Source organism: Elephas maximus, chromosome 18, assembly GCF_024166365.1.
Source record: "Elephas maximus indicus isolate mEleMax1 chromosome 18, mEleMax1 primary haplotype, whole genome shotgun sequence".
Classification (NCBI taxonomy): Eukaryota; Metazoa; Chordata; class Mammalia; order Proboscidea; family Elephantidae; genus Elephas; species Elephas maximus.
In genome coordinates, this window is record NC_064836.1 from 72,369,589 (window position 1) to 72,393,374 (window position 23,786).

Sequence of the window (23,786 nt, forward strand, 5' to 3'; positions counted from 1 at the left end):
AAGCTGCAAACCTTTTTACACTGGTAGGGTTTGTATAAAATGTACTATAAATTCCTGAGGTCTTCTTAAACAGAAAAGGGTAATGTAATCTTTTCTTGGATACCAACAACAAAAAAAACCTAACCTGCTGCTGTCAACTGTGATTCACGGTGACCCCGTGTGTTACAGAGTAGAACTGCTCCATAAGGTTTTCTTGGCTGTAATCTTCACAGAAGCAGACTGCCAGGCCTTTGTCCATGGCACCACTGAATGGATTCAAACAGCTTACCTTTAGATTAGTAAAAACCAAAAACCAAACCCACTATCAATTCTAACTCATAGCGACCCCACAGGGTTTCCAAAGCTTTAAGTTTCTATGAAAGCAAAGTGCCACATCTTTCTCCCGTGGAGCCACTGGTGGTTTTGAGCCACGGACCTTTCAGTTCGCAGTTGATCACTTTAAGGTTAGTAACCAAGGGCAAACCATTTATACCACCTTGGTTAACCGGTTGTTATTATGAACAAAAGCTGGTGTATTTTGCCACACTACAATGATACCCTCAAGGCTGCTATTTGGCACTGAAATGACTAGCCTAACCCCAATTATTGTGATTTTTTAGTTGTTACTATATTTTATACCTTCAGAAAGGGCCTGAGTACTTTAAGTGAGAAATGTGAACTTTCTTGTTAGCTACAATTGTTGCAGTACTTAGAGGTGCTCTTTATTTTCACTACATAGATGCACTAGGTTTCAGAATGTTCTTTTCACTAGATTTGAGATAATTATGAATCACAGAATTTCAGATCGTAAGGAGAGCTTTAAAGTTATTTAGTCCTTCTCTTTATTATAAACATCAAACCAAAAACCAAACCCAGTGCCACTGAGTTGATTCCAACTCATAGCAACCCTATAGGACAGAGCAGAACTGCCCCGTAGAGTTTCCAAGGAGCGCCTGGTGGATTCGAACTGCTGTCCCTTTGGTTAGCAGCCGTAGCACTTAACCACTATGCCACCAGGGTTTCCATTATAAACACAGAGAACCAAAAATTCAGAGAAGTTAAATGGCTTGTTCAAGTATAAGTAGCTCTTCCTGGAAGAACCTGGCCTATTATCTTTTGGCTGCTTTGTTTGTTTTATTCCATTATACTGTATCCTCAAAACTAGCTTGCCACACAAAGGATTCCAGATAACGGAGCTTTTCCCTATATACTTCGGGAAATCCTGAAAAAATATTCATTTCTAGCACTATCACCATAAAAAGATGTTGCAATGATTAGATAAGACATCTGATCTAAAAACAATAAAAAGAAAAAAAAAATGGCTAACATTAAATATAGCTCCCTAAACTTAGAGTTTATGTGAGAAGAAAGAAGGGAAAGAAAGTCTGCCCCCTAGTACACTCTAATTGTGAAGTCAGAGCAGAGCTATTTTTCTACCTCCTTGTAACATTTAAATCTCTCAGGACCCTATTTATTACTGTCTCCCTTGTATCATCCTTGATCCCTAACAAAACTCTCCTTGAAGATACTGGATTAAAAGTGGGAATAAGGGCAACGTAAGATCAATAAGGAATCTCAAGATTTCTGTCACCTAGCCTCACACTAGTTATTACTATGAAATGAACCGCTGAAGAAAACAACTGTGGTTCTCAATACTTTAGGAAAAATACAGAAAAAATATAAGCAGAGAGAATTTCATTCATGTTAGAACCATTTTTTCTAGGTGAATATTTTAGTATAAATATTATTTTTAAGTGCTGAAAGACTGATAAACTGAGAACTCATTTTTAAGAATTAACAATATACTCTTTTTATGAGCATCTGTGGGTGGCGCAAATGGTTAGGCACTCGCCTACAAAGGTCCCTAGGTGGTGCAAACAGTAGCGCTAGGCCGCTAACCTACAGGTCAGCAATTCAAATCCAGCCGGCAGTACCGTGAAAGAAAGGCCTGCCAATCTGCTTCCACTAAGATTATAACCAAGAAAGCCCTACAGGGCAGTTCTACTCCGTAAGGCATGGGGTCACCATGCATCAGAACTGACTCCACAGCAACGGGTTTGTTTGTTTTTGTTTATCAACTCAAAGGTTGGTGATTTGAATCCACCAGGAGGGCACCTCAAAAGAAAGGCCTTGCAATCTACTTCCGAAAGGTCACAGCTATTGAAGTTCTGCTCTGAAGCCCACGGGGTCACCATGAGTCAGAATCGAGTCAATGAAACTGGTTTAGTTTTTACTGTTTATGGTATCACTATTGAATTCTAAAATACTGCTCATAATAAAAATAATCCAAAAATCTGCAATATTTGGGTAGAGTGAAAACTTGGGGGCACATAAGGAGACACATCAAAGAAATGTCAACTATCACTGAGTTCTGTTAAAATGTTTAAAATGTTGGGTCCCTAAAAAAAGATGTCTCATGAAAACAGGTGTTGGAGTTCATAGGTTAGTCCTGTACAAAGCGTTAAGGATAACATTTGACAAAAAGGCAGTATAAATATCAACAAGGAAAGAGAAAATTGTAAATGTTGACCATATTCCTGTATGGTTTGTTTTTCTGCTGGATTGTGAACAAAGAAAAAGGCTAGAAATAAAAATAATAACCTGGGAGAATAAACAAGGCCATTTAAGTTAAAAATGTTTCCTAAGAGAAAAATTTCAAAATTTTTTAATTCAACCAAAACCATCTGAAAAGGAGATTTTACATACCAAACTGCACTAGAACCTGCATCCCTAAAGCACCAGAGCCCTCCAGGGCTTCTGAAGCTCTCAGAAAGTTCAGGGAATTATCTCAGCATGTCTACCATAGTATCTTTCAATAAGGGGAGCAGTCTGTTACTATGTGACAAATGTCACAGGGAAAACATTGAAAAGCAAGTAGAACTTTAATGAATAAGGATGTATTCTTCACAATAATGAATCATACCTATCTAGGTCACAGAGTACCATGGAATTTTAGAACTAGAAGGGATTAAAAATAAAGTTCAATTCCTAATCTACTGATGAGAAAAATTAATTTCAGAAGAGTGAAAAATTTTTTTTTTAAGTAGAAGAAAAGAAATAAGCTGTTGAGAAAAAAGAAGAATGCAAATGTAAAGAGAAGCAGTATAGTTAAAAACAAGGGCTCTGGAATCAGGCAAACTCAGGCTCAGGTTCTGGTTTCACCGCCTAATACCTATATAACCTTGGACAAAAGTTACCTACTGTAATGTGTCTCTTACCCTTTATCTCATCTCTCAAATGGAAAGAATAATACCTACCACATGGCGTTCTTAGGATTAAATGAAATAATAGATGTAAAGCAGTTAGCACATACAGTAAGCATACAATAAACAGAAACCCACTTTGTTTTTTAAATCTTGCTGAAAATTATGAACTATCCTTTCAAATACAGTGATAATTGTAATTTATTACGCTCTACAATCTTGATGAAAGTAATATTCTATTAGAAAAGTTTATAACTGAATAGTTAGCAATGTCTACAGTATGCCCAGCTCTTCCTAAGACGAAGCCATAGCTCAAACACCTTTTATTAACTATTTACAACTTATTCAGTTGCAGTACACTGAAGAAACAAAGCTCTGGGTGACAGTCTTACAGAATGCAAATCTATAAAGTCACAGGTAAGTCCATAATACCTAAATGTGTCTTTTGGAGTACAACTACATAAATTAGCACTGCCATGGAAATTCCAAGGCTAGCCAGAATTTAAAATAATTCTGAATTTTACAAAGAATATATGAAGGTATGTATTTCACCTCTCATACTATTTTAATCATTTCACATAGCCTAACCAATCTGTTTTGCTTAAGTATTTAAACAATATCAGTAAGCAAAACAGAACTGCTTAACTTTACTGACGTTATGAAATCATACTGCAGAACTTAATAAATATGCTAAAACAAAGCAGAAAATGATGGCAAAAAGTATGACAGCTCAGTAAAGGAACGAATTTGAAATGCCATGAGATGCGGCAGAAAGTAAACTGGCCTAAGAAGTAGTATCATTTACTGATTTTATCTCTGCATGGTTACTCTATCTGGCCATTAATTTTCTCAATTACAAATTCGGGGTTCCTCTGAGTCAGAATCTACTCGATGGCAACAGTTTTTTTTTCCCCCTGCTTTTTTTTTTTTTTTTAGTAGCAAGATGTCAATCCATCTCACCGAGTTTCACACAGATGTTAAACAGTGAAGTTCAAATAATTTAATAAATGAGGAGAGGAGCTTTGAAAAACTGCTAAGAGCTAAGACATGAAATCTTTTTAAGAAATGAGGTCCTTGTTAAAATATAACCACATGTGGTAAAAAAGCTATAATAAAGTAAGCAAAAAAATATATAACACTAATTTAGTTTTCATTTTGTTGTAATTCTAGATTTATGTCTTTGTAAAATTGTGTTATGTGACACTTTGGGTTCTCATAAATTCACTCTTGTCCTAGGAGATATAATTCAAAATACACTTTTTACATCAGTGTTTAAAGCTATATAGAGAAAAAAATTAATTTTTGAATAAATTTCTTATGGAGATTCATAGATTTTCTAAATTTGCCCTTTTCTTTTACTAATCTAAATTTTAAGTAATAAATTATCACTCAACTATAATATTACTGGTTTAAAGACATTTTAAGGTGATGGAAATACTGCAGTATACAAAGGTTTTATCATTACAATATCTGGAATATGCAACTTTTTAAAACTTCGAACATATGCAAATGTAAAAAGAAATTAATAAACGTAATTACACCACTTGGGGGAATTCCAAAAACTAGGAGCTAACTCTTCATAATAGACTATGGACATACTGCCCCTCTTACGTATTTCTCTAACAATCTCTGGTGTCAACTGATTGAAGGCAGAAGGAAGATGGTTTATCCTCTCCAAAATCTCGTACCTATGCCCCCGTCTTGCCTATTGATCAAAGTTTACAAATGCTTGGCAATTTCCCCCCAGGAGAACAGACAAAATTACATATGGAGATAGAACATGACTAAAATATGATTTACTTATTTGAAAAGAAATCTGTGCGTTCCAAATACTGCTAGTTTGACATCTCTAAAACTCTTGACCCTTCTCTTCAGTATTTAACAAGATTGATTTAACATGTTTTTTATTTTTCTTATTTTCAATCTTATTCAGAAATTAAAAGGCCAAATTGCTCTCACATAAAAAAGGAAGTGTTTAGATCACGACCTTTAGGTCTCAGACCGCAAATAAAATTACTAATAAAAAGCCATTTCTGGGACTGAATAGTTTTGCTTTTCTCAATAAAAAAAAATAAAATAAAATCTAAAGATAAAATGGAAAACCAAAAATAAATGTTCTCCCTTTCATCCTCCTGAAATAATTAATTTCTACCTAGATAAGAATGAATATAAAACAAAAAGCCTCACATCAAAGTTAATACGGGATTGAAGAAAGCTTTATTCCAGACAGTAAGTCTCAGACAGAAGCTACCCATCCAAAGTCATACCCCAAGAGTTCTCCAATTTCCTTATTTGAAACTTATAATTTCTCTTTTCCTACTTATCACCAAAATTACAGAGCAAATTATTGGTTTTGATTTGATTAGCAGCCAAACGCTTAACCACTGCGCCGCCAAGGCTCCAATTTCAGTCAGAGTCTGGAGGTGTAAATCTAACAAGAAGCAAACTCCTTTATTCCATGAACATTTACTGAGCATTCAGTATGTGCCCAGTACTGTGCCATGTACCTGGAATAAAGAAAGAAGAGGAAATAAAATGTGGTCCCCGCCGTCATGAAGCTTCCTGTCAGGGAGGGAGAAACAGAAAACCACAAAATAGTGTGATGAGTGCTGTGATGTATGAATAAGCTGCTTTGGAAGACAAAGAAAGGGATCACATACAGATTTGGGAGAGTGGAATCAAGGAAAGCTTCCCAAGAAGGTAACAAGGGAGCTCAATATTAAAAACCAATAGAAATCAATAAAACGGAAAAGGGGGATTCTTTCCAGAATAAGAGAACAAACAGTATGAGCTCAGAGGCATAAAACAGCATTAAACATTGAGTGAGGTAGTAACACTTCAGAGCCCTAGTGGTGCAGTGGTTAAGACCTCAGGCTGCTGACCAAAAGGTCAGCAGTTCAAATCCACCAGCTGCTCCTTGTAAACCTTATGGGGAAGTTCCGCCCTGTCCTATAGGGTCGCTACGAGTCGGAATCAACTCAATGACAACAGGTTTGGTTTTGCTTTTTTGGTTTTGTTCATTAGTCCATTTGTGGGAATTTTCAGTCTTCGTGATAATGCATAATTCATACTAAGGGCTGTAGTCTTTGACCTCCACCATTAACTGCTTCAATCATCTTCATTTTCGGCAAAAACACAACAAAAACAATGATGCTTCCGTAAGTTTGAAGCACAGTGTTAATATGGAGGTGTGGACAGACATGAGGCTAGGGATAGACAAAGATGAGATGATCTTGTGTGCCAAGCTAAGGAGTTTGAACATTACCCTAAGGGTTATGTGGAGCCACAAAACGATGTTAAACTAGAGTGGCAAGAAGGTCTGCCTTTTAGAATGAATACTTTGGCAACGATATAGGCAATAAACCAGAAAGAAAATAACTACACACAGGAAGCCCCATTAAATTCTTACTGTAAAAGAAAGGCACAAAGTTATTAGGCCTTGAACTGAGACAGCAGCAATAAAGATGGAGAGGAGACAATTTTAAGACAGATTTAAGGGATAAAAACTTGTTGTTGTTAGCTGCCACAGAATTGGCTCTGAACGAAACATGGCCCAGTCTTGCACCATATTCCTGAGGGTTGGTATGTTTGCGTCCATTGTTGCGGCTATCGTGTCAATCCATCTCCTTGAAGATTTCCCTCATTTTTTACTGACCCTCCACTTGACCAAATATGATGTCCTTTTCTAGCAACTGGTCTTTCCTGATGGCACGTCCTAATTAAGTGAGCCAAAATCTCCCCATCCTTCTAAGATTAATATTGATCATATTTCTTCTACGACTAATTTGTTCGTCCGTCTGACAGTCCAATATTCTTCAATATTCTTCGCCAATACCACAATTCAAATGTGTCGATTCCTCTGTCTTCTTTTTACATTCTGTTGTTTTCACATGCATATGAGGCAATTAAAAATACTATGGCTTGGGTCAGGTGCACTTTAGTCATCAAAGTGACATCTTTGCTTTTTAAAATTTTAAAGATGTCTATTGCAGCAGATTTGCCCAATGCAATACGTTGTTTGATTTCCTGACTGCTGCTTCCATGGACACTGACTGTTGATCCAAATGGAATGAAATCACTGACAACTTCTGTTTGTTTTCCATTTATAGTGATGCTGTTTATTAGTTGTTGCAGTTGTTAAGAGCTCGGCTACTAATCAAAAGGTCGGCAGTTTGAATCCACCAGCTGCTCCTTAGAAACTCCATGGGGCCGCTCTACTCAGTCCTATAGGGTCTCTATGAGTCAGAATTGACTCGATGGCAACAGGTTTGGTTTTGTTTTGGGGGTTTGTTTATTAGGCCAGTTGTGAGAATTTTTGGTTTTCTTCATGGTCATGTATAAATTCATACTAAAGGCTGTCGTCTTCGACCTTCACCATTAAGTGCTTCAAATCATTTTCATTTTCAGCAAGCAAGTTGTATCATTTATGGGTCTCAGGTTGTTAATGAGTCTTCTCCTAGTCTCAAATTTTTTATATAGTCCAGTTTCATGAAATATTTGTTCAGCATACAGATTGAATATGGTGAAAGGATACAACCCTGTCACACACCTTTTCTAATCTGAACCCATGCAGCAGCCCCTTGTTCTACTTGAACGACTGCCTCTTGATCCATGTACAGGTTTTATATGAACACAAAGTGTTCTTCAATTCCCATTCTTCTTAATGTTACCCACAGTTTGTTTTGATCCACAGAGTAGAATGCTTTCACATAGTCGATAAAACACAGGTAAACATCTTTCTGGTATTCTCTGCTTTCGACAAAGACCCATCTGACATCAGCAATGACATCCCTAGTTCCATGTACTCTTCTGAATCGAGTTTGTACTTCTGGCAGTCAACGTATAGCTTCAGTCATTTTTTAATTATCTTCAGCGAAATTTCCTTAGCATGCGATAACAATATTGTTTGAAAATTCATGCATTCCACTGATTGCCATCCTTTGGAATGAGGACAAATATGAATCTCTTCCAGTCAGTTGGCCAGGTCTTCCAAAGTTCTTGATACAGACCAGGGAGCATTTCCAGCGTTGCATCCAAGCGCAGAGGCATCTCAACTGGTATTGGGTCAACTTCTGGAGTCTTTTTTTTTTTTTTCCCACAAATGTATTCAGTGTAACTTGATCTTCTTCCTTCAACACCACTGGCTCTTGAACATATGCTACCTCTTAAAATGGCTGAACATCGACCAATTATTTTTGGTACAGTGACTGTGTATTCCTTCCACCTTCTTTCAACGCTTCCTGCATCATTCAATTTTTTGTGCACAGAAACCTCCAGTAATGAAACTCCAGGCTAGAATTTTCTCTTCAGTTCTTTTTTAGTTTGTTTTTATTTTTTGTTGAGAATGTATATACAGGAAAACTTACACCAATAATTTCTACATGTACAATTCAGTAACACTGATTACATTCTTTAGGTTGTACAACCATTCTCACCCTCTTTTTCAAATTGTTCCTACTCCATTAATATAAACTCACTGCCCTTAAGTTTCCTGTCTAATCTTTGGAGTTGCTATTGTCAGTCTGATAACATAAAAATAGTTCTTAAAACAGCACAATGATCAAGGCAGACATTCTTTACTAATTAAGCTAAATTACTGTTTCGTTTAAAGAAGACTTCACAGGATATTTTTGGTTTAAGGTTTAATGATAATCTCTGAAAAAGAAAAAAAGAGGTTTTATCATGGCATTAGTTTCAGGGGTTCACCCAGCCTCCACGGCTCAAGGAAGTCTGGAATCCATGGGAATTGTTCTGTATTTTCCGCCTTTTGATCAACACTCTTCTGTACAGTCTTTCATCAAAACATTCAGTAATGGTAGCCAGGCACCATTCAGTTATTTCTGTCTTATGGCAAAGGAGGCAGTTACTCACAGAGGCAGTTAGCCGTACAGCCATTTCCTCCTCCTATTCCTGACTTTTCTTCTTCCTCTGTTGCTCCAGGTGAATACAGACCAATTATTGTACCTTGGATGGCTGCTTACAACCTTTTAAGACCCCAGGCAGTACATAACAAACTTGGGGGTACAACAGAAGCATTAAACACAATATTAGGCCCTTAACAGGGATATCCCATGAAACCATGACCCTAAACCTCCAAACCAAGAAACTCAATCCCATGAGGTGTTTGGTTGTACATAAGCAGGCTCAGCAGCTACTCTTTTTTTGTTGCTGTTGTTACAGCTATATCTATCACATCATATTAAACTAAAACCATTGCCATCATTTCGATTCCAACTCACAGTGACCCTACAGAACAGAGGAGAACTGCCCCACAGGGTATCCAACAAGCGACTGGTGGGTTCGAACTGCCAACCTTTTTGGTTAGCAGCCAAGCTCTTACAAACTGCACCACCAGGGCTCTATCACATAACCTTTGCCAATTCTACTTTTTACAGGTGTACAACTTACTGACATCAATTTTATTAATTGGCTGTGCAACCCTTAATCAATGTAATTTTCCATCACCTTAAACCAAAACTCAGTGCTCCATAAGCAATAACTCCTCTTTTCCCCCTTTCCCTGTCTTTTTTAATGACCTTTTCCTTTTTTCTGTATGATGCCCTTGATGTCTTCCCACAACTCTTCTGGTCTTTGGTCTTTAGTATTCAGTACATCAGGTCTATTCTTGAGGTGGTCTTTAAATTCAGGTAAGATGTGTTCAAGGTCCTATTTTGGTTCTCTTGGACTTGCTCTGATTTTCTTTAGCTTCAACTTACACTTGCATGTGAACAATTGATGGTCTGTTCCACAGTCACCCCCTGGCTCTGTCTTAACTGATGATATTAAGCTTCTCCATTATCTCTTTGTACAGGGACACAGTCAATTTGATGACTGTGTAATCCATCCAGTGAGGTCTATGTGTGTAGTTGTTGATCATGTTATTGAAAATAAGTATCTCTGATGAACAAGTCATCGGTCTACAGAATTCTATCAAGGGACCTCTGACGTTGTTTCTATTATCAAAGCCATATTTTCCAAATAAAGATCCTTCTTTATTTCCACCCTTCTCATTCCAATCACTAGTAATTACACATGCACCTTGACTGCATGTTCCATCAATTTCAGATTGCAGCAGTTTACCTTTGTCACTCATGGCCTGTCATAAGTTTGAAGAACAGTCATACTTACTGACCTTCCTTGTAGGCGTGTGGACAGTAATCTATCACAGACTGCATTATACTTCAGGATAGATCTCAAAATGTTCTTTTTAACAATGAATGCAATGCCATTCCTCTTCAATAATGTCATTCCCAGCATAGTAGACCACATGAGTGTCAAACAAAACAGCTGATACCCATTTCAGCTCACTAACACCTAGGATATCAATCTCCAAGTGTTTCATTTCGTTTTTGACAACTTCCAATTCTCCTTAATTCATACTTTGCACATGCCACATTCCAATTACCAATGGATTTTTGCAGCTCTTACTTCTCATTTTGGGTCACGCCATACTAGCAGATGAAGGTCCTGAAGGTTTGTCATTAAGGTCGACCCTACTTTGAGGAGGTTGTTCTTCCCTGGTTGTAGTTGAAGCTCCTTCCAACCTGGAGGCTCGCCTTCTAGCACTGTATCAGGCAATATTTCCTTTGGCTAATTTTCTGAAGTAGATCACCAAGCCTTTCTTCTTATTCTTCGTCTGGATGCTCCACTAAACCTGTCCACCATGGGTGACCCTGCTGGTGTGTGAAATACCAGTGGCAGAGCTTCCAGCCTTATACCAATACACAAGGAACCACAGGACAAGAAACTGACAGGTAAATGATTACACACGAAGGGTAAGGAAAACAGAGGAGCTGAGGACAATTCACAAGTTTTAATTTGAAGAATGAGATGTAGGAGGGAGTCATTCATTCAGACACAGAACACATTTTTAGAATAAAGATGATACATTCATTTTTTAACAAGTTGAGTTTAGACACTGGGAGCGTGGGAAAGAGGTCTGGACAAGGAAGTCATTCAACCCAGGAAGTAGAGGAAAATGAGAGAAAACAGCAAAAAAACAAATTCACATATTTTGGGGGCTCTTTATTTCACATTATGTAAATGCTGTGTAACATATTATCTAGTGGCTAACAATTTCTGGTAGTAAGAACTATTCTTTTGAGACAATAAAATATCACACTGTTCTAAATGGAAAAGGTCAGTCATAAGGTGAGGGAACTGATGCGTTTGTTGTCATATGAATGATGCATTTTCTCTCTACCATTTGCAGGACAAAATGGTAAAGCTTCCTTTCACAAGAGTCAAAGGAATTGGAAGAGCCATTCCTTTAAGTGCCCCTTTATTTATTTTTTTTTTTTATCAGCACAGCAGGAAAAGAGTTCCCTGTGCTCAGTAGGAAAACTGATAGAATCCAGCAAAATGAGAACAAATTACCTCATAAGTTACTGATGTAAGTTGTCTGACTCCAAGATTTAAGGTGCTTTAGAAAGTTAAATTCACATCAGGTATGATCTAGTAAGAAATATCCCATTAAACTTAGCTTTTTATCTGTTTACCTTTTTTTTTTTAAAGACTTGTCCTTTTGTAAAATTAATACATAACGTTATGTTTAGAGGTTCTGACAGAGTTAAAAATTAATTGTTGAAAGTTAGCAGTTTTTACCTATGTCTTAGCTTAAAGCACCTATATGATGTCACTCAAAATTACAGACCATATAACTAAAGTCTAGGTAATGGCAGATTATTCTAAGTGAAAGTAAAGTACTTCCTCCCTACGTCCCCCCGCAAAAAATTCTATAACTGTAAATGTAAATACACACAGTGAAAAACTCTGTTACAGATCATAAGTCCCTAGAGCTAATTCCTAGCTTCCAGACCCAAACTTCACATACAAGTCTATTTAAAACTATAAGCCTAAATCGGTCTTGTTTGCTTTCAAAATTAAACTGAATATTTACTAATAGAATTCTAGGGGCAATATTTCAATATCATCTCCTTTTTTAAAAAACACATGTAAAATACAAGGAAGCTCATAACGTAGTTAGAACTCAGATAATAATTTAAAGCTATGTTAAAGATGAAGAAAAAACAAGTATCTATAGCTAAACCTGTATACATACGCATCTTCATTTTGTATCATAAATGAATTCCTAAAAAGATGAGTACATGGGTATTATCATTATGACGTATAAGATAAAAGAACCACCGATACTTGTTTTTAGAAATAATTCCATGTCAATCCAGTTAATAAACTGCCAAACCATCCTCTGTGTAAACTGATACTGTCAGCTTACAGACAGATTAGACTAGGGGCGCACCTGTAAATGCAGATTTTCTTAAAGATCATTTCCAGCAATGTTATTTTTCAGAGTATTAGATTTGTATTATTTCAAATGTGGTAAGTTGAACAAAATCAATACTGAACGTACCTTTCAGACAAATTAAGGCTTTGGTGAAGAGGTTCTAATGTTTGACATGCCTCTAGGTTGTCAACAGATGTCGAAGGCAATGAGTCTGAGTGCACCTTGGTGGCATCACATAAATTAGCATCGTTTCTAGGTAGGGTCTTTCTGAATTTTCGTCCTAAATCCGTCCATAGGACATTCGTCAACATAACTTTGAGTTGCCTGTTACACACATAAATAATTAATACACACAATACTAGACATTGTATAATACATGAATTCATCACAAACTGTAAGAAATGAAACCTTCAGAAATTCCAAATTTCAGTCCTTCAAGCAATTAGAGTAGTAAATCTCGTACATAAAAAAATTTGCCTAACCATTCTCAAATACACATCAAAAAGTAAAGTCTGTATTACTTAAATTGGGATTTTCTTCAGAATTCCGTTTGGCAGACTACAACTGTGGTTAAACCCATGTAGAGTTGTTAGATTCCTGGTAGCCCACCTATACTATTCGCACTGCTAGCAGTGGAAGGAAATACATGTCTGCACATCTCCTCACGAAGGCAAACTCTTTCTGTAATAAAAATATTCTTATTTTAGTATTTGCTGATTCAGAAAAAAATTATTAAAACTAAGGGCACAACGGTACATCACCTACAGTTTTAAGCCTACATACTCAAGTACATAGATTTAATTTGACCTTATTTCCAAAAATAGGTCAATTTAAAAGATTTTTATAAAACATTTATTTTAATATCAATATCAAAAGGAAGATCCTAATAAATGCAAGCAGTTCCAGCTTTCTGCCTTATCTCACTTTGCCCATCTGTTCATTCAGTATAACTCTGTGACAACACCTGAAGAACAGTGGTCAGGTCTGCGATCATAGCATATAATCTGAAATCTGCAGTGGAGTAAACAGGCTACAAAGTGGGCTTGAAACAATATCAACAGAGGAATCCTGGAAAGAAATGGAAATGTTTAGTCAGAAAACTATTTTGTTGGAAAAATTTCTAGAAACACACTACCTACCAAAAATAATGTTGAAAATCTGAGAAGACCCGTAACAAGAGAAGAAACTGAAAAGGTAATAAAAAAAAACTCCCAACAAAAAAAAGCCCTGGCCCAGATGGCTTCACTGGAGAATTCCATCATACATTCAGGGAAGAGCTTACACCAGTACTACAAACTATTTCAGAACACAGAAAAGGAAAGGATACTTCCGAATTCATTCTATGAAGCCAGAATAACCGTGATGCTAAAATCAGGTGAAGCCACCACAAAAAAACAAAATTATAGACCAATATCTCTCATGATATAAACGCGAAAACTCAACAAAATTCTAGCCAATAGAATTCCGCATCATATCAAAAAAAGAATACACTACAACCAAGTAGGATACATACCATATATGCAAGGATGATTCAACATCACAAAATTAATCAATGTAATTCACGACAAAAATAAAAGAATTACATGATCATCTCAATTGACGCAGAAAAGGCATTCGGCCAAGTCCAATGCCCATTCCTGATAAAAACTCTCAATAAAATAGGTATAGAAGGGAAATTCCTCAACATAAAAAAGGGCATCTATACAAAACCAACAGCCAACATCATTCTTAACAGAGACAGACTGAAAACATTGCCCTTGAGAACAGGAACAAGACAAGGATGCCTTTATCACCACTCCTATTTAACATGGTTCTGGAAGTCCTAGCTAGAGCAGTAAGGCAAGAAAAAGGAATAAAAGGCATCCAAATTGGTAATGAAGAAGTAAAACTGTCCCTATTTGCAGATGATATGATACTATACATAGAAACCTCAAAAGACTCCACAAGAAAACTACTGGGACTAACAAAGATTCAGCAGAGTAGCAGAATACAAGATAAACACAAAAATCAGTTCGATTCCTATACATCAGTAAAGAGAACGATGAAAAGGAAATCAGACGAACGATACCATTTACAAAAGGCCCTAAAAAAATAAAATACTTAGGAATAAATCTAACCAGGGATGTAAAAGATTATACAAAGAAAACTACAAAACGCTACTGCAAGAAACCAAAAGAGATCTACACAAATGGAAAAACATACCGTACTCATAGATAGGTACACTCAACATTGTGAAAATGCCAATTCTACTGAAAGCAATTTACAAATACAATGCAATCCTGATCCAAATACCAACAACATTCTTTAAAGACATGGAAAAATTAATCATTACCTTTATATGCAAACGGAAGAGGTCCTAGACAAGTAAAGCACTACTGAAGGAGAAGAATAAAGTAGGAGGACTCACGCTACCAGACCACAGAACCTACTGTACAGGTACAGTAGTCAAAACAGCCTGGTACTGGTAAAACAACAAATACATTGACCAATGGAACAGAACTGAGAACCCAGATGTAAATCTATCCACCTACAGTCACCTGATCTTCAACAAGGGCCCAAAGTCCATCAAAAGGAGAAAAGACAGTCTTTTCAACAAATGGTGCTGGCAAAACTGGATACCCAACTGCAAAAAAAATGAAACAGGACCCATACCTCACACCATACACAAAAACTAATTCAAAATAGATCAAAGACCTAAATATAAAACTGAAATCTATAGAGATCGTAGAAGAAAAAACAGAATCAACGCGGAGTTCCTAAATACACGGCATTAACAGGATACGAACCATAACTAACAACACACAAACTCCAGAAGGTAAGCTAGAGAACCTGGATCTTCTAAAAAGTATAAAACAAAGTCAACAGACTTCACCAAATGAGTAAAAAGAAAACCTACATACTGGGAAAAAAATTTTGGCCAATGCAAATCCGACAAGATCTAATCTCCAAAATCTACAGGAAAATCCAACACCTCTACAACAAAAAGAAAAATAATCCAATTAAAAAATGGGCAAAGGATATGAACAGACACGTCACCAAAGAAGACATTCGAGGAGCTAACAGACATATGAGGAAATGCTAGCAATCACTAGCAATTACAGAAATGCAAATCAAAGCTACAATAAGATTACCATCTCACCGTCAACATTATTGGCACAAATCAAAAAAAAAAAACAGAAAATAGCAAATGTTGGAGAGGCTGCAGAGAGACTGGAACTCTTACGCACAGCTGGCAGGAATGCAAAATGATACAGCTATTTTGAAAAACAATATGGCACTTCCTTAGAAAGCTAGGAAGAGAAATACCGTATGATCCAGCAATCCCATTCCTAGGGATATCCCCTAGAGAAATAGGGGCCATAACAAGAATAGACATATTCACATCCATGTTCCTTGCAGCATTGTTCACAATAGGAAAAAGATGGAAACAACCTAGATAACCACCAACAGATGGCTGGATAAACAAACTATGTATGGTACATACCCACAATGGAGTACTACTCAATGATAAAGAACAATGATGAATCTGCAAAGCATCACACTACATGGATGAATCTGAAGGGCATCATGCTGTTAAAAAACCAAAACCAAACCCAGTGCCGCTGAGTTGATTCCGACTCATAGCGACCCTACAGGACAGAGTAGAACTTACGCTGTTAAAGGATCTGTTAAAGGATTCTCCAAGTTGTTAAAGAATTGGGTCCAGTGAAAGCTACAAGACTAGTGAAAATGCGAGAGGGGCCTATATCAGATATGGAGAAACTGCTAATGGTGCAGATTGAGAACTAAACACAAAAATGAATCCCTTTCAGCACGTTGATGATCACTGCTAAGGCTTGTTCAAAATGCTTAAAGAAAAAGTAGTACCAGTCTACGATATTGAGTTTAGTGCTACTTCTGGGTGGTTAAAGCACTCCAAACAATGTTTTCACTGCATAACGTGCAAACGCATCTGCGTGTGTTGATGCAAAGGCAGCAGAAAATCTGTTGAAGCCTTAGATAAACTAGGTGTTCACACAACGTCCAAATTACGTAACGTCCTATTTCACAGAACATATCGTGGACATTAAGCAACCCATGACTGTACATACATATACTGTCCAAGTGCTCATCTTTATCTTCTACAACTTTCTTCTTCACTGTAAGCACTTGAGCCACATTGATTCTTTAATTTCTTTGAACAAGCTTCATTCACATCAGAGCATGAGCATTTTGTCCCTCTTCTTGAACCTCTTTCCCTTCATTTCCTATAGACAGTGCCTATTCTTCTTTAGAATTTCAGCTTAAAGGTCATATTGTCAACAAAACCTTTCCTGATCTGGTCAGAAGAAGTGGCTGTACTTCTCTTCCATACCACTTATCACGATTGTAGTTAAGTAATTAATTGGGTAATTCTCTAGAATGGAAGTTCCCAAAGGTAGTACTCTATCTTGTCATCCTTGAATTTCCAGATCCTGGCACAACTGTTTGTTAGAAATTATTCAAGAAAAGTATTTGTTCAGTGAAGAAATGAATTATTCTTATTGATTCTTAGACATGCCACTCATCTCTTCAATCTGTAATGATTATTTTGAAACCAATAACCTAAACTTTTATTTATTTTTGTATTAAAAATATTTGGAGTTCCAGTGTTTTCCATGGAAGTTTGTCTGAGGATTTGCATGGCCCAAAGTGGTTGCCCCAAACAAGTGATTTCTCTGAGGTCTCCTGTTTTTATCTTAAAATAGGAAAACATTTTGCTTTTACTCCTTAGCATTTTTGTGTTTCTTAAACAAGCAAAGAAAAAAATGCCTAAAACTGCTTACTAAGGAGTAAAAGATACTTGCTTTTCTTTTTTTTGTTCTTGGAATTTACATTCCAGTATTATTTATTATTTGTTCATTAAATAAACACATAGTAAAAACATACTATGTATAGGTAGAAAGATGTATACGACACAGGCCTGCTTACACTTAAAACATCAAGTACCTTCTATATGGTCACCTTTTAATGAACTCAACATCCTTCAAAAATGAACTTTTTTCCCCCCCACAGGGATTTTTTTTTTTTTTCTATTGTACTTTAGATGAAGGTTTACAGAACTAGCTTCTCATTAAACAGTTAGTACATATGTTGCTTTATGATACTGGTTAAGAAGCCCACAACATGTCAACACTCTCCCTTCTCAACCTTGGGTTCCCTTCTACCAGCTTTCCTGTGCCCTCTTTCCTTCTAGTCCTTACCCCTGGGCTGGTGTACCCCTTTAGTCTCATTTTGTTTTATAGGCCTGTCTAATCTTTGGCTGAAGGTTGAATCTCAGGAATGACTTCATTACTGAGCTAAAAGGGTGTCCAGGGGCCATACTTTCAGGGTTTCTCCAGACTCTGTCAGGCCAGCAGTAAGGCTGCTCTTTTTTTCTGAGTTAGAATTTTGTTCTACATTTTTCTCCAGCTCTGTCCAGGACCCTCTACTGTGATCTCTGTCAGAGCAGTCAGTGGTATAGCCAGGTACCATCTAGCTGTACTGGACTCAGTCTGGTGGAGGCCATGGTAGTTGTGGTCCATTAGTTCTTTGGACTAATCCTTCCCTTGTGTCTTGAGTTTTCTTCATTATTCCTTGCTCCTGAAGGGGTGAGACTAGTGAAGTATCTTAGACGGCCACTCATAGGCTTTCAAGAACCCAGATGGTACTCACCAAAGTAGACTGCAGAGCATTTTCTTTATAAGCTATCTTATGCCAACTGAGCTACATGTTCCCTGAGACCATGGTTCCCACAGCCCTCAGCCCAGTAATTCTGTCCCTCAGGCAGTTTGGATGTGTCTGTAGAGCTTCCATGACCTTGCCTTCCTTGATCAAGTTGTCCTGGCTTCCCCAGTATTGTGTACTGTCTTATCCTTCATCAAAGTTACCACTTATCTATCCTCTAGTTGGTGTTTTTCCCTCTTCTCCTTTCCCTTCTCTCGTAACCAACAAAGATCGTTTCTTTCTATGTGTAAATCATTTCATGAGTTTTTATAACAATGGTCTCATAGAGTATGTGTCCTTTTGTGACTGACTTTTTTGCTCAGCATAATGCCCTCCAGATTCATCCATATTGTGAGAGGATTCATCATTGTTCTTTATCGTTGCTTAGTATTCCACTGTGTATATGTACCATGTTTATCCATTCATCTGTTGATAGGCACTTAGGTTGTTTTCATCTTTTTGCTATTATGAACAACGCTGCAATAAACATGGGTGTCCGTCTGTCTATTCATATGACAGCCTTTTTTTCTCTAGGATATACTCCCAGGAGTGGATTGCTGGATCACATGGTATTTCTAGCTTTCTAAGGAAGCACCATATTGTTTTCCAAAATGGATGTACTATTTCACATTCCCACCAGCAGTGCATAAGGGTTCCAATCTCCCCACAGCCTCTCCAACATTTGTTATTTTCTGTTTTTTTTTTTTTTTTTGATTCATGCCAGTATGCTGGGGTGAGATGGTCATCTCATTGTACTTTTGATTTGCATTTCTCTAAAGGCTAGTGACCCCAAACATTTCTTTATGTGTCTGTTAATCCCAACTCATTAACATCACAGAGGAAAATCACAGCAGATGACAAAATGGTGGGCAATCACACAATACTGGGAATCATGGCCTAGCCAAGTTGACGAACATTTTTGGGGGACACAATTCAATCCATAACACTATCCATTACTCTTTAACTCATTTTTTTGTAGGTGCATATTTCACAGTAAAAACAAAGAGTAAAGGACAGCTAAAACAAGAAAAACTAGTAAACTTTGCTAAAATTTGAACTGAAATATCCATTAGGGTTACAACAGCTTCAGGGACTCTAAAGAATAATCATCACTGGAGTCTACCTTGGACTATACCTTTCCAGTACATTGATGTGCTACCTGCAAATGACCAAATGCTAATGCAAAAAGCTTCTGAGCCAGTAAGGTAACTCAGCTGATACTTTAATATTAAAACCCTGGTACTTAACACATAGGACTAAAATGCTCTGAGGTACTAAAGCACTAATTCAATGAATACTTTCAATCTATGATTCATTCAAACAAAAGGAAAAACTGGATGGCTCTGCCGCCCTACTCTCCTTTCACACTGGATTTCTGCTGCACTTCACCTTTCCTTCTCACCTGTTGATGCTAAATCTTCTTTTCCCTTAGAGACTACCCATTTTAGCCTTATTTCACCTGCATACAGGGTTGGCTTCATGGACATGAGTCCTCCACAGCAAATGGTGCCCTGAGCTCCAAAAGGACCCTCACCTGGTTTAAGGCTCTGCTGTCAGTATCTTGAAATAATCAGTCATTTCATCCCTGAACTTGTGTTAATGTTCACGGGACACTGGAGCATACACATGAGCAGAGAAGACACGCTGCAATGTGTGTGTCTGCAGTTCCTTGCTGCCCCATCACATACAGTATCTGAGGATGCACCATTCCTTTACGGCATTCAAGGACGCGCCATGTGCACAACATTCTGGTGGACCCACCATGCTGGGAGTTCAGCAAGATCCAATGCAAGAAAAAGGTAAGCGTGTTACATTTACGACTAAGCAGGGGCGCCGACAGCCCCAAGAGGTCACGTTTTCCATTCAAACCAGGACTTGCTTCAAACACAGTAAGAACGGCATCCTAAGAAACACGAATGGCCAGGAAACCCTATCATATCTTTGCCATTAGACCTACTGTAGCAATGATTAACAAACTCTTAATGTTAGAGAACATAGCAAACAGGAATTCAGTATTCCTTAAACCACACATTAAAGTCAAGCAAAAAAGAGAAAAGAACAAATGCTGAACAAAGAGGCTGCAGAGAGACTGGGACTCTTATGCACTGCTGGTTGGAACGCGAAACGGTACAACCACTTTGGAAAACAATACGGCGCTTCCTCAGAAAGCTAGAAAGAGAAATACCATATGATTCAGCAATCCTACTCCCAGGAATATATTCCAGAGAAATAAGAGTCATCATAGGAATAAACATATGCACACCTATGTTCACTGCAGCATTATTCACAATAGCAAAAAGAAGGAAACAATCTAAATGCTCATCAGTGGATGAATGGATAAACAAACTATTGTACATACACACAATGGAATACTAAGCAACAATAAAGAACAATGATGAATCTGTGAAGCATCTCACAACATGGATGAATCTGGTGGGCATTATGCTGAGTAAAACAAGTTAACCACAAAAGGACATACATTGTACGAGACCACTACTATAAAGACTCATGAAAAGGTTTACACATATAAAGAAAGAATCTCTGATGGTTACAAGGAGGGAAAGGGTGGGATGGAAAAACACTAAATAGACAACAAAAAAGGTAAGTAATAATTTTGGTGAAGGATAAAAGAATACACAATAACTTGTACAAAGCAAGGTCTGGAACCTCTATCGACACATCCAAACTCCCTAAAGACCAAATTACTGGGCTGAGAGCTGTGGAGGCCACGGTCTCGGAGAACATGTAGCTTCACTGGCATAACATAGCTTATAAAGAAAATGTTCTACATTCTACTTTGGTGAGTAGCACCTGGGGTCTTAAAAGCTTGTGAGTCGATAACTATGAGCCCAAGAGACAGAAGGGGCCACATGAACCAGAGACTTACAGCATCCCGAGACCAGAAGAACTAGATGGTGCCCGGCCACAACTGATGACTGCCCTGACAGGGAGCACAACAGAGAACTCCTGAGGGAGCAGGAGAACAGTGGGATGCAGACCCCAAATTCTCATAAAAAGACCAGACTTAATGGTCTGACTGAGACTAGAAGAATCCCGGCGGTCATGGTCCCCAAACCTTCTCTTGGCCCAGGACAGGAACCATTCCCGAAGACAACTCATCAGACATGGAAGGGACTGGACAATGGGTGGGAGAGAGATGCTGATGAAGAGTGAGCTACTTGTATCAGGTGGACACTTGAGACTGTGTTGGCATCTCCTGTCTGGAGGGGAGATAGGAGGGTAGAGAGGGTTAGAAACTGGCAAAATCGTCATGAAAGGAGAGACTGGAAGGAGGGAGCGGGCTGACTCACTAGGGGGAGAGTAAGTGGGAGTATGGAGTAAGGTATATATAAGCTTATATGTGACAGACTGACTTGATTTGTAAACTTTCACTTAAAGCACAATAAAAATTATTTAAAAAAAAAAGCTTGTGAGTTATCATCTAAGATACTCCACCAGTCTCATTCCATCTGAAGCAAGGGAGAATGGAGAAAACCAAAGACACAAAGGAAAGATTAGTCCAAATGACTAATGGACCACAAGTACTACAGCCTCCACCAGACTGAGTCCAGCCCAACTAGATGTTGCCCAGCCACCATCACCAACTGTTCTGACAAGGATCACAATAGAGGTTTCTGGGAAGAGCTGGAGAAAAAGTAGAACAAAATTCTAACTCAAAAAAAGACCAGACTTACTGGCCTGACAGAGACTGAAGAAACCCTGAGAGTATGGACCCTGGACACACTTACAGCTCAGTAATATAGTCACTCCTGAGGTTCACCCTTCAGCCAAAGATTAGACGGGCCCATAAAACAAAACGAGACTCAACTGGCACACCAGCCCAGGGGCAAGGACAAGAAGGCAGGAGGGGACAGGAGAGCTGATAATAGGGAGCCCACGGTCAAGACGAGAGAGTGTTCACAGGTTGTGGGGATGTCAACCAATGTCTCAAAACAATATGTGTACTAACTGTTTAACGAGAAGCTAGTTTGTTCCATAAACGTTCATCTAAAGTACAACCGATGACTGCCCTGACTGGGAACACAACAGAGAACCCTTGAGAGAGCAGGAGAACAGTTGGATGCAGACCCCAAATTCTCATAAAATAAGACCAGACTTAATGGTCTGACTGAGACTAGAAGGACCCCGGTGGTCATGGCCCCCAGACCTTCTCTTGGCCCAGGACAGGAATCATTTTCAAAGCCAACTCTTCAGACAGGGATTGGACTGGACAATGGGATGGAGAGGGACGCTGGTGAGGAGTTTCTGGATCAGGTGGATGCCTGAGACTATGTTGGCATCTCCTGTCAGGAGGGGAGATGAGAGGGCAGAGGGGGTTAGAAGCTGGCAGAATGGACACGAAAAGGAGAGTGGAGGGAGGGAGCAGGCTGTCTCATTAGGGGGAAAGCAATTGGGAGTATGTAGCAAGGTGTATATAAGTTTTTGTGTGAGAGACTGACTCGATTTGTAAACTTTCACTTAAAGCACAAAATTTTTTTAAAAAATAAAGTACAAAAAAAAGTCAATCACAAATACATATTGTATGATCTCATGTATATAAAAAGACAAGAACAGGCAAACGTATAGAGATCAACGTTTGTTAGTGTTACCAGGAGCAGGGGGAGAAGGAAAGAGGGTAACTGTTCATGGAGCACTAAGTTTCTGTTTACAGTAACGGAATAATAGCATTGAGTAAGGGTAGGGTTGTACAGCCAATTATTTTAATTGTTGTAAATAGTTGTACACTTGTAAAAAGTTCAACTGCCAATACATTTACAACAACAACAAAAAAAAAATAGAGTAGGTGCTGAGGTTGCTATGTACAACCAAAAACCTCATGGGATTTGGTTCCTTGGTTTGGAGGTTTAGGATCATGGTTTCAAGGGGCATGCCAGTTAACTGGCCTAATAATACGTTTAGTGTTTCTGTTCTATCTAGCTCCTAGTTCACTGCGTAGTGCCTGGGATCTTATAAACTTGCAAGCTGCCATATACAAGGTACAACAATTGGTCTCTACTCACCTGAAGCAACAGAGGAAGGAGAGTCAGGAACAGGAAGAGGATATGGAATGTGTGACTAACTGCCTCCATGAACAACCGCCTCCTTCTCCTTTGCCATGAAACCAGAAGAACTGGATGGTGCCAAGCTACTATTACTGAACACTTTGATGAAAGACTCTATACAAAAATTCTGATCAAAAGGAAAAAAATGTATAACAGAATTTCTAATTCTCATGGACTCCAGACTTTCTGGAGCCATGGAGGATAGATGAACCCTGAAACTATTGCCATGAGATAACTGTTAAACCTTAAACCAAAAATATGCCCTGAAGTCTTCTTTAAACCAAACAATAGCTTAACTCGTAAAGAATGTCTTCCTTGGGGACTGTGTTAAGATCTACCTGTATGGTATCAAATTGACAACAGCAACTCCCAAGATTAGACAGGAAACTTAAGACACAGTGATTTTATGTGAATGGGGGAAGAACAACCAGAAAAGGAGGATGAGAATGGTTGCATAACCAAGAATGTAATCAATGTCACTGAATTATACATGTAAAAACTGTTGAACTGGTACGTTTTGCTGTGTATAGTCTCAACTGAACAAAATATATATATATACACACACACATTTGA

At 38.0% G+C, this 23,786-nt stretch overlaps 1 protein-coding gene across 5 annotated transcripts in view; it reads right to left on the bottom strand.

The window, feature by feature from the left end:
- Positions 1-23,786, bottom strand: part of SENP7 (SUMO specific peptidase 7) — a 175,075-nt gene that overhangs the window by 87,831 nt on the left and 63,458 nt on the right. For 4 of the 5 annotated variants that reach the window (XM_049858317.1, XM_049858316.1, XM_049858315.1 and 1 more), the window contains exon 5: positions 12,553-12,750. The exons of the other annotated variant lie outside the window; for it this stretch is intronic. In XM_049858317.1, the coding sequence (XP_049714274.1) occupies positions 12,553-12,750 (198 nt within the window). The remainder of the gene's footprint in view (positions 1-12,552; positions 12,751-23,786) is intronic. 5 annotated transcript variants of the gene reach the window in all.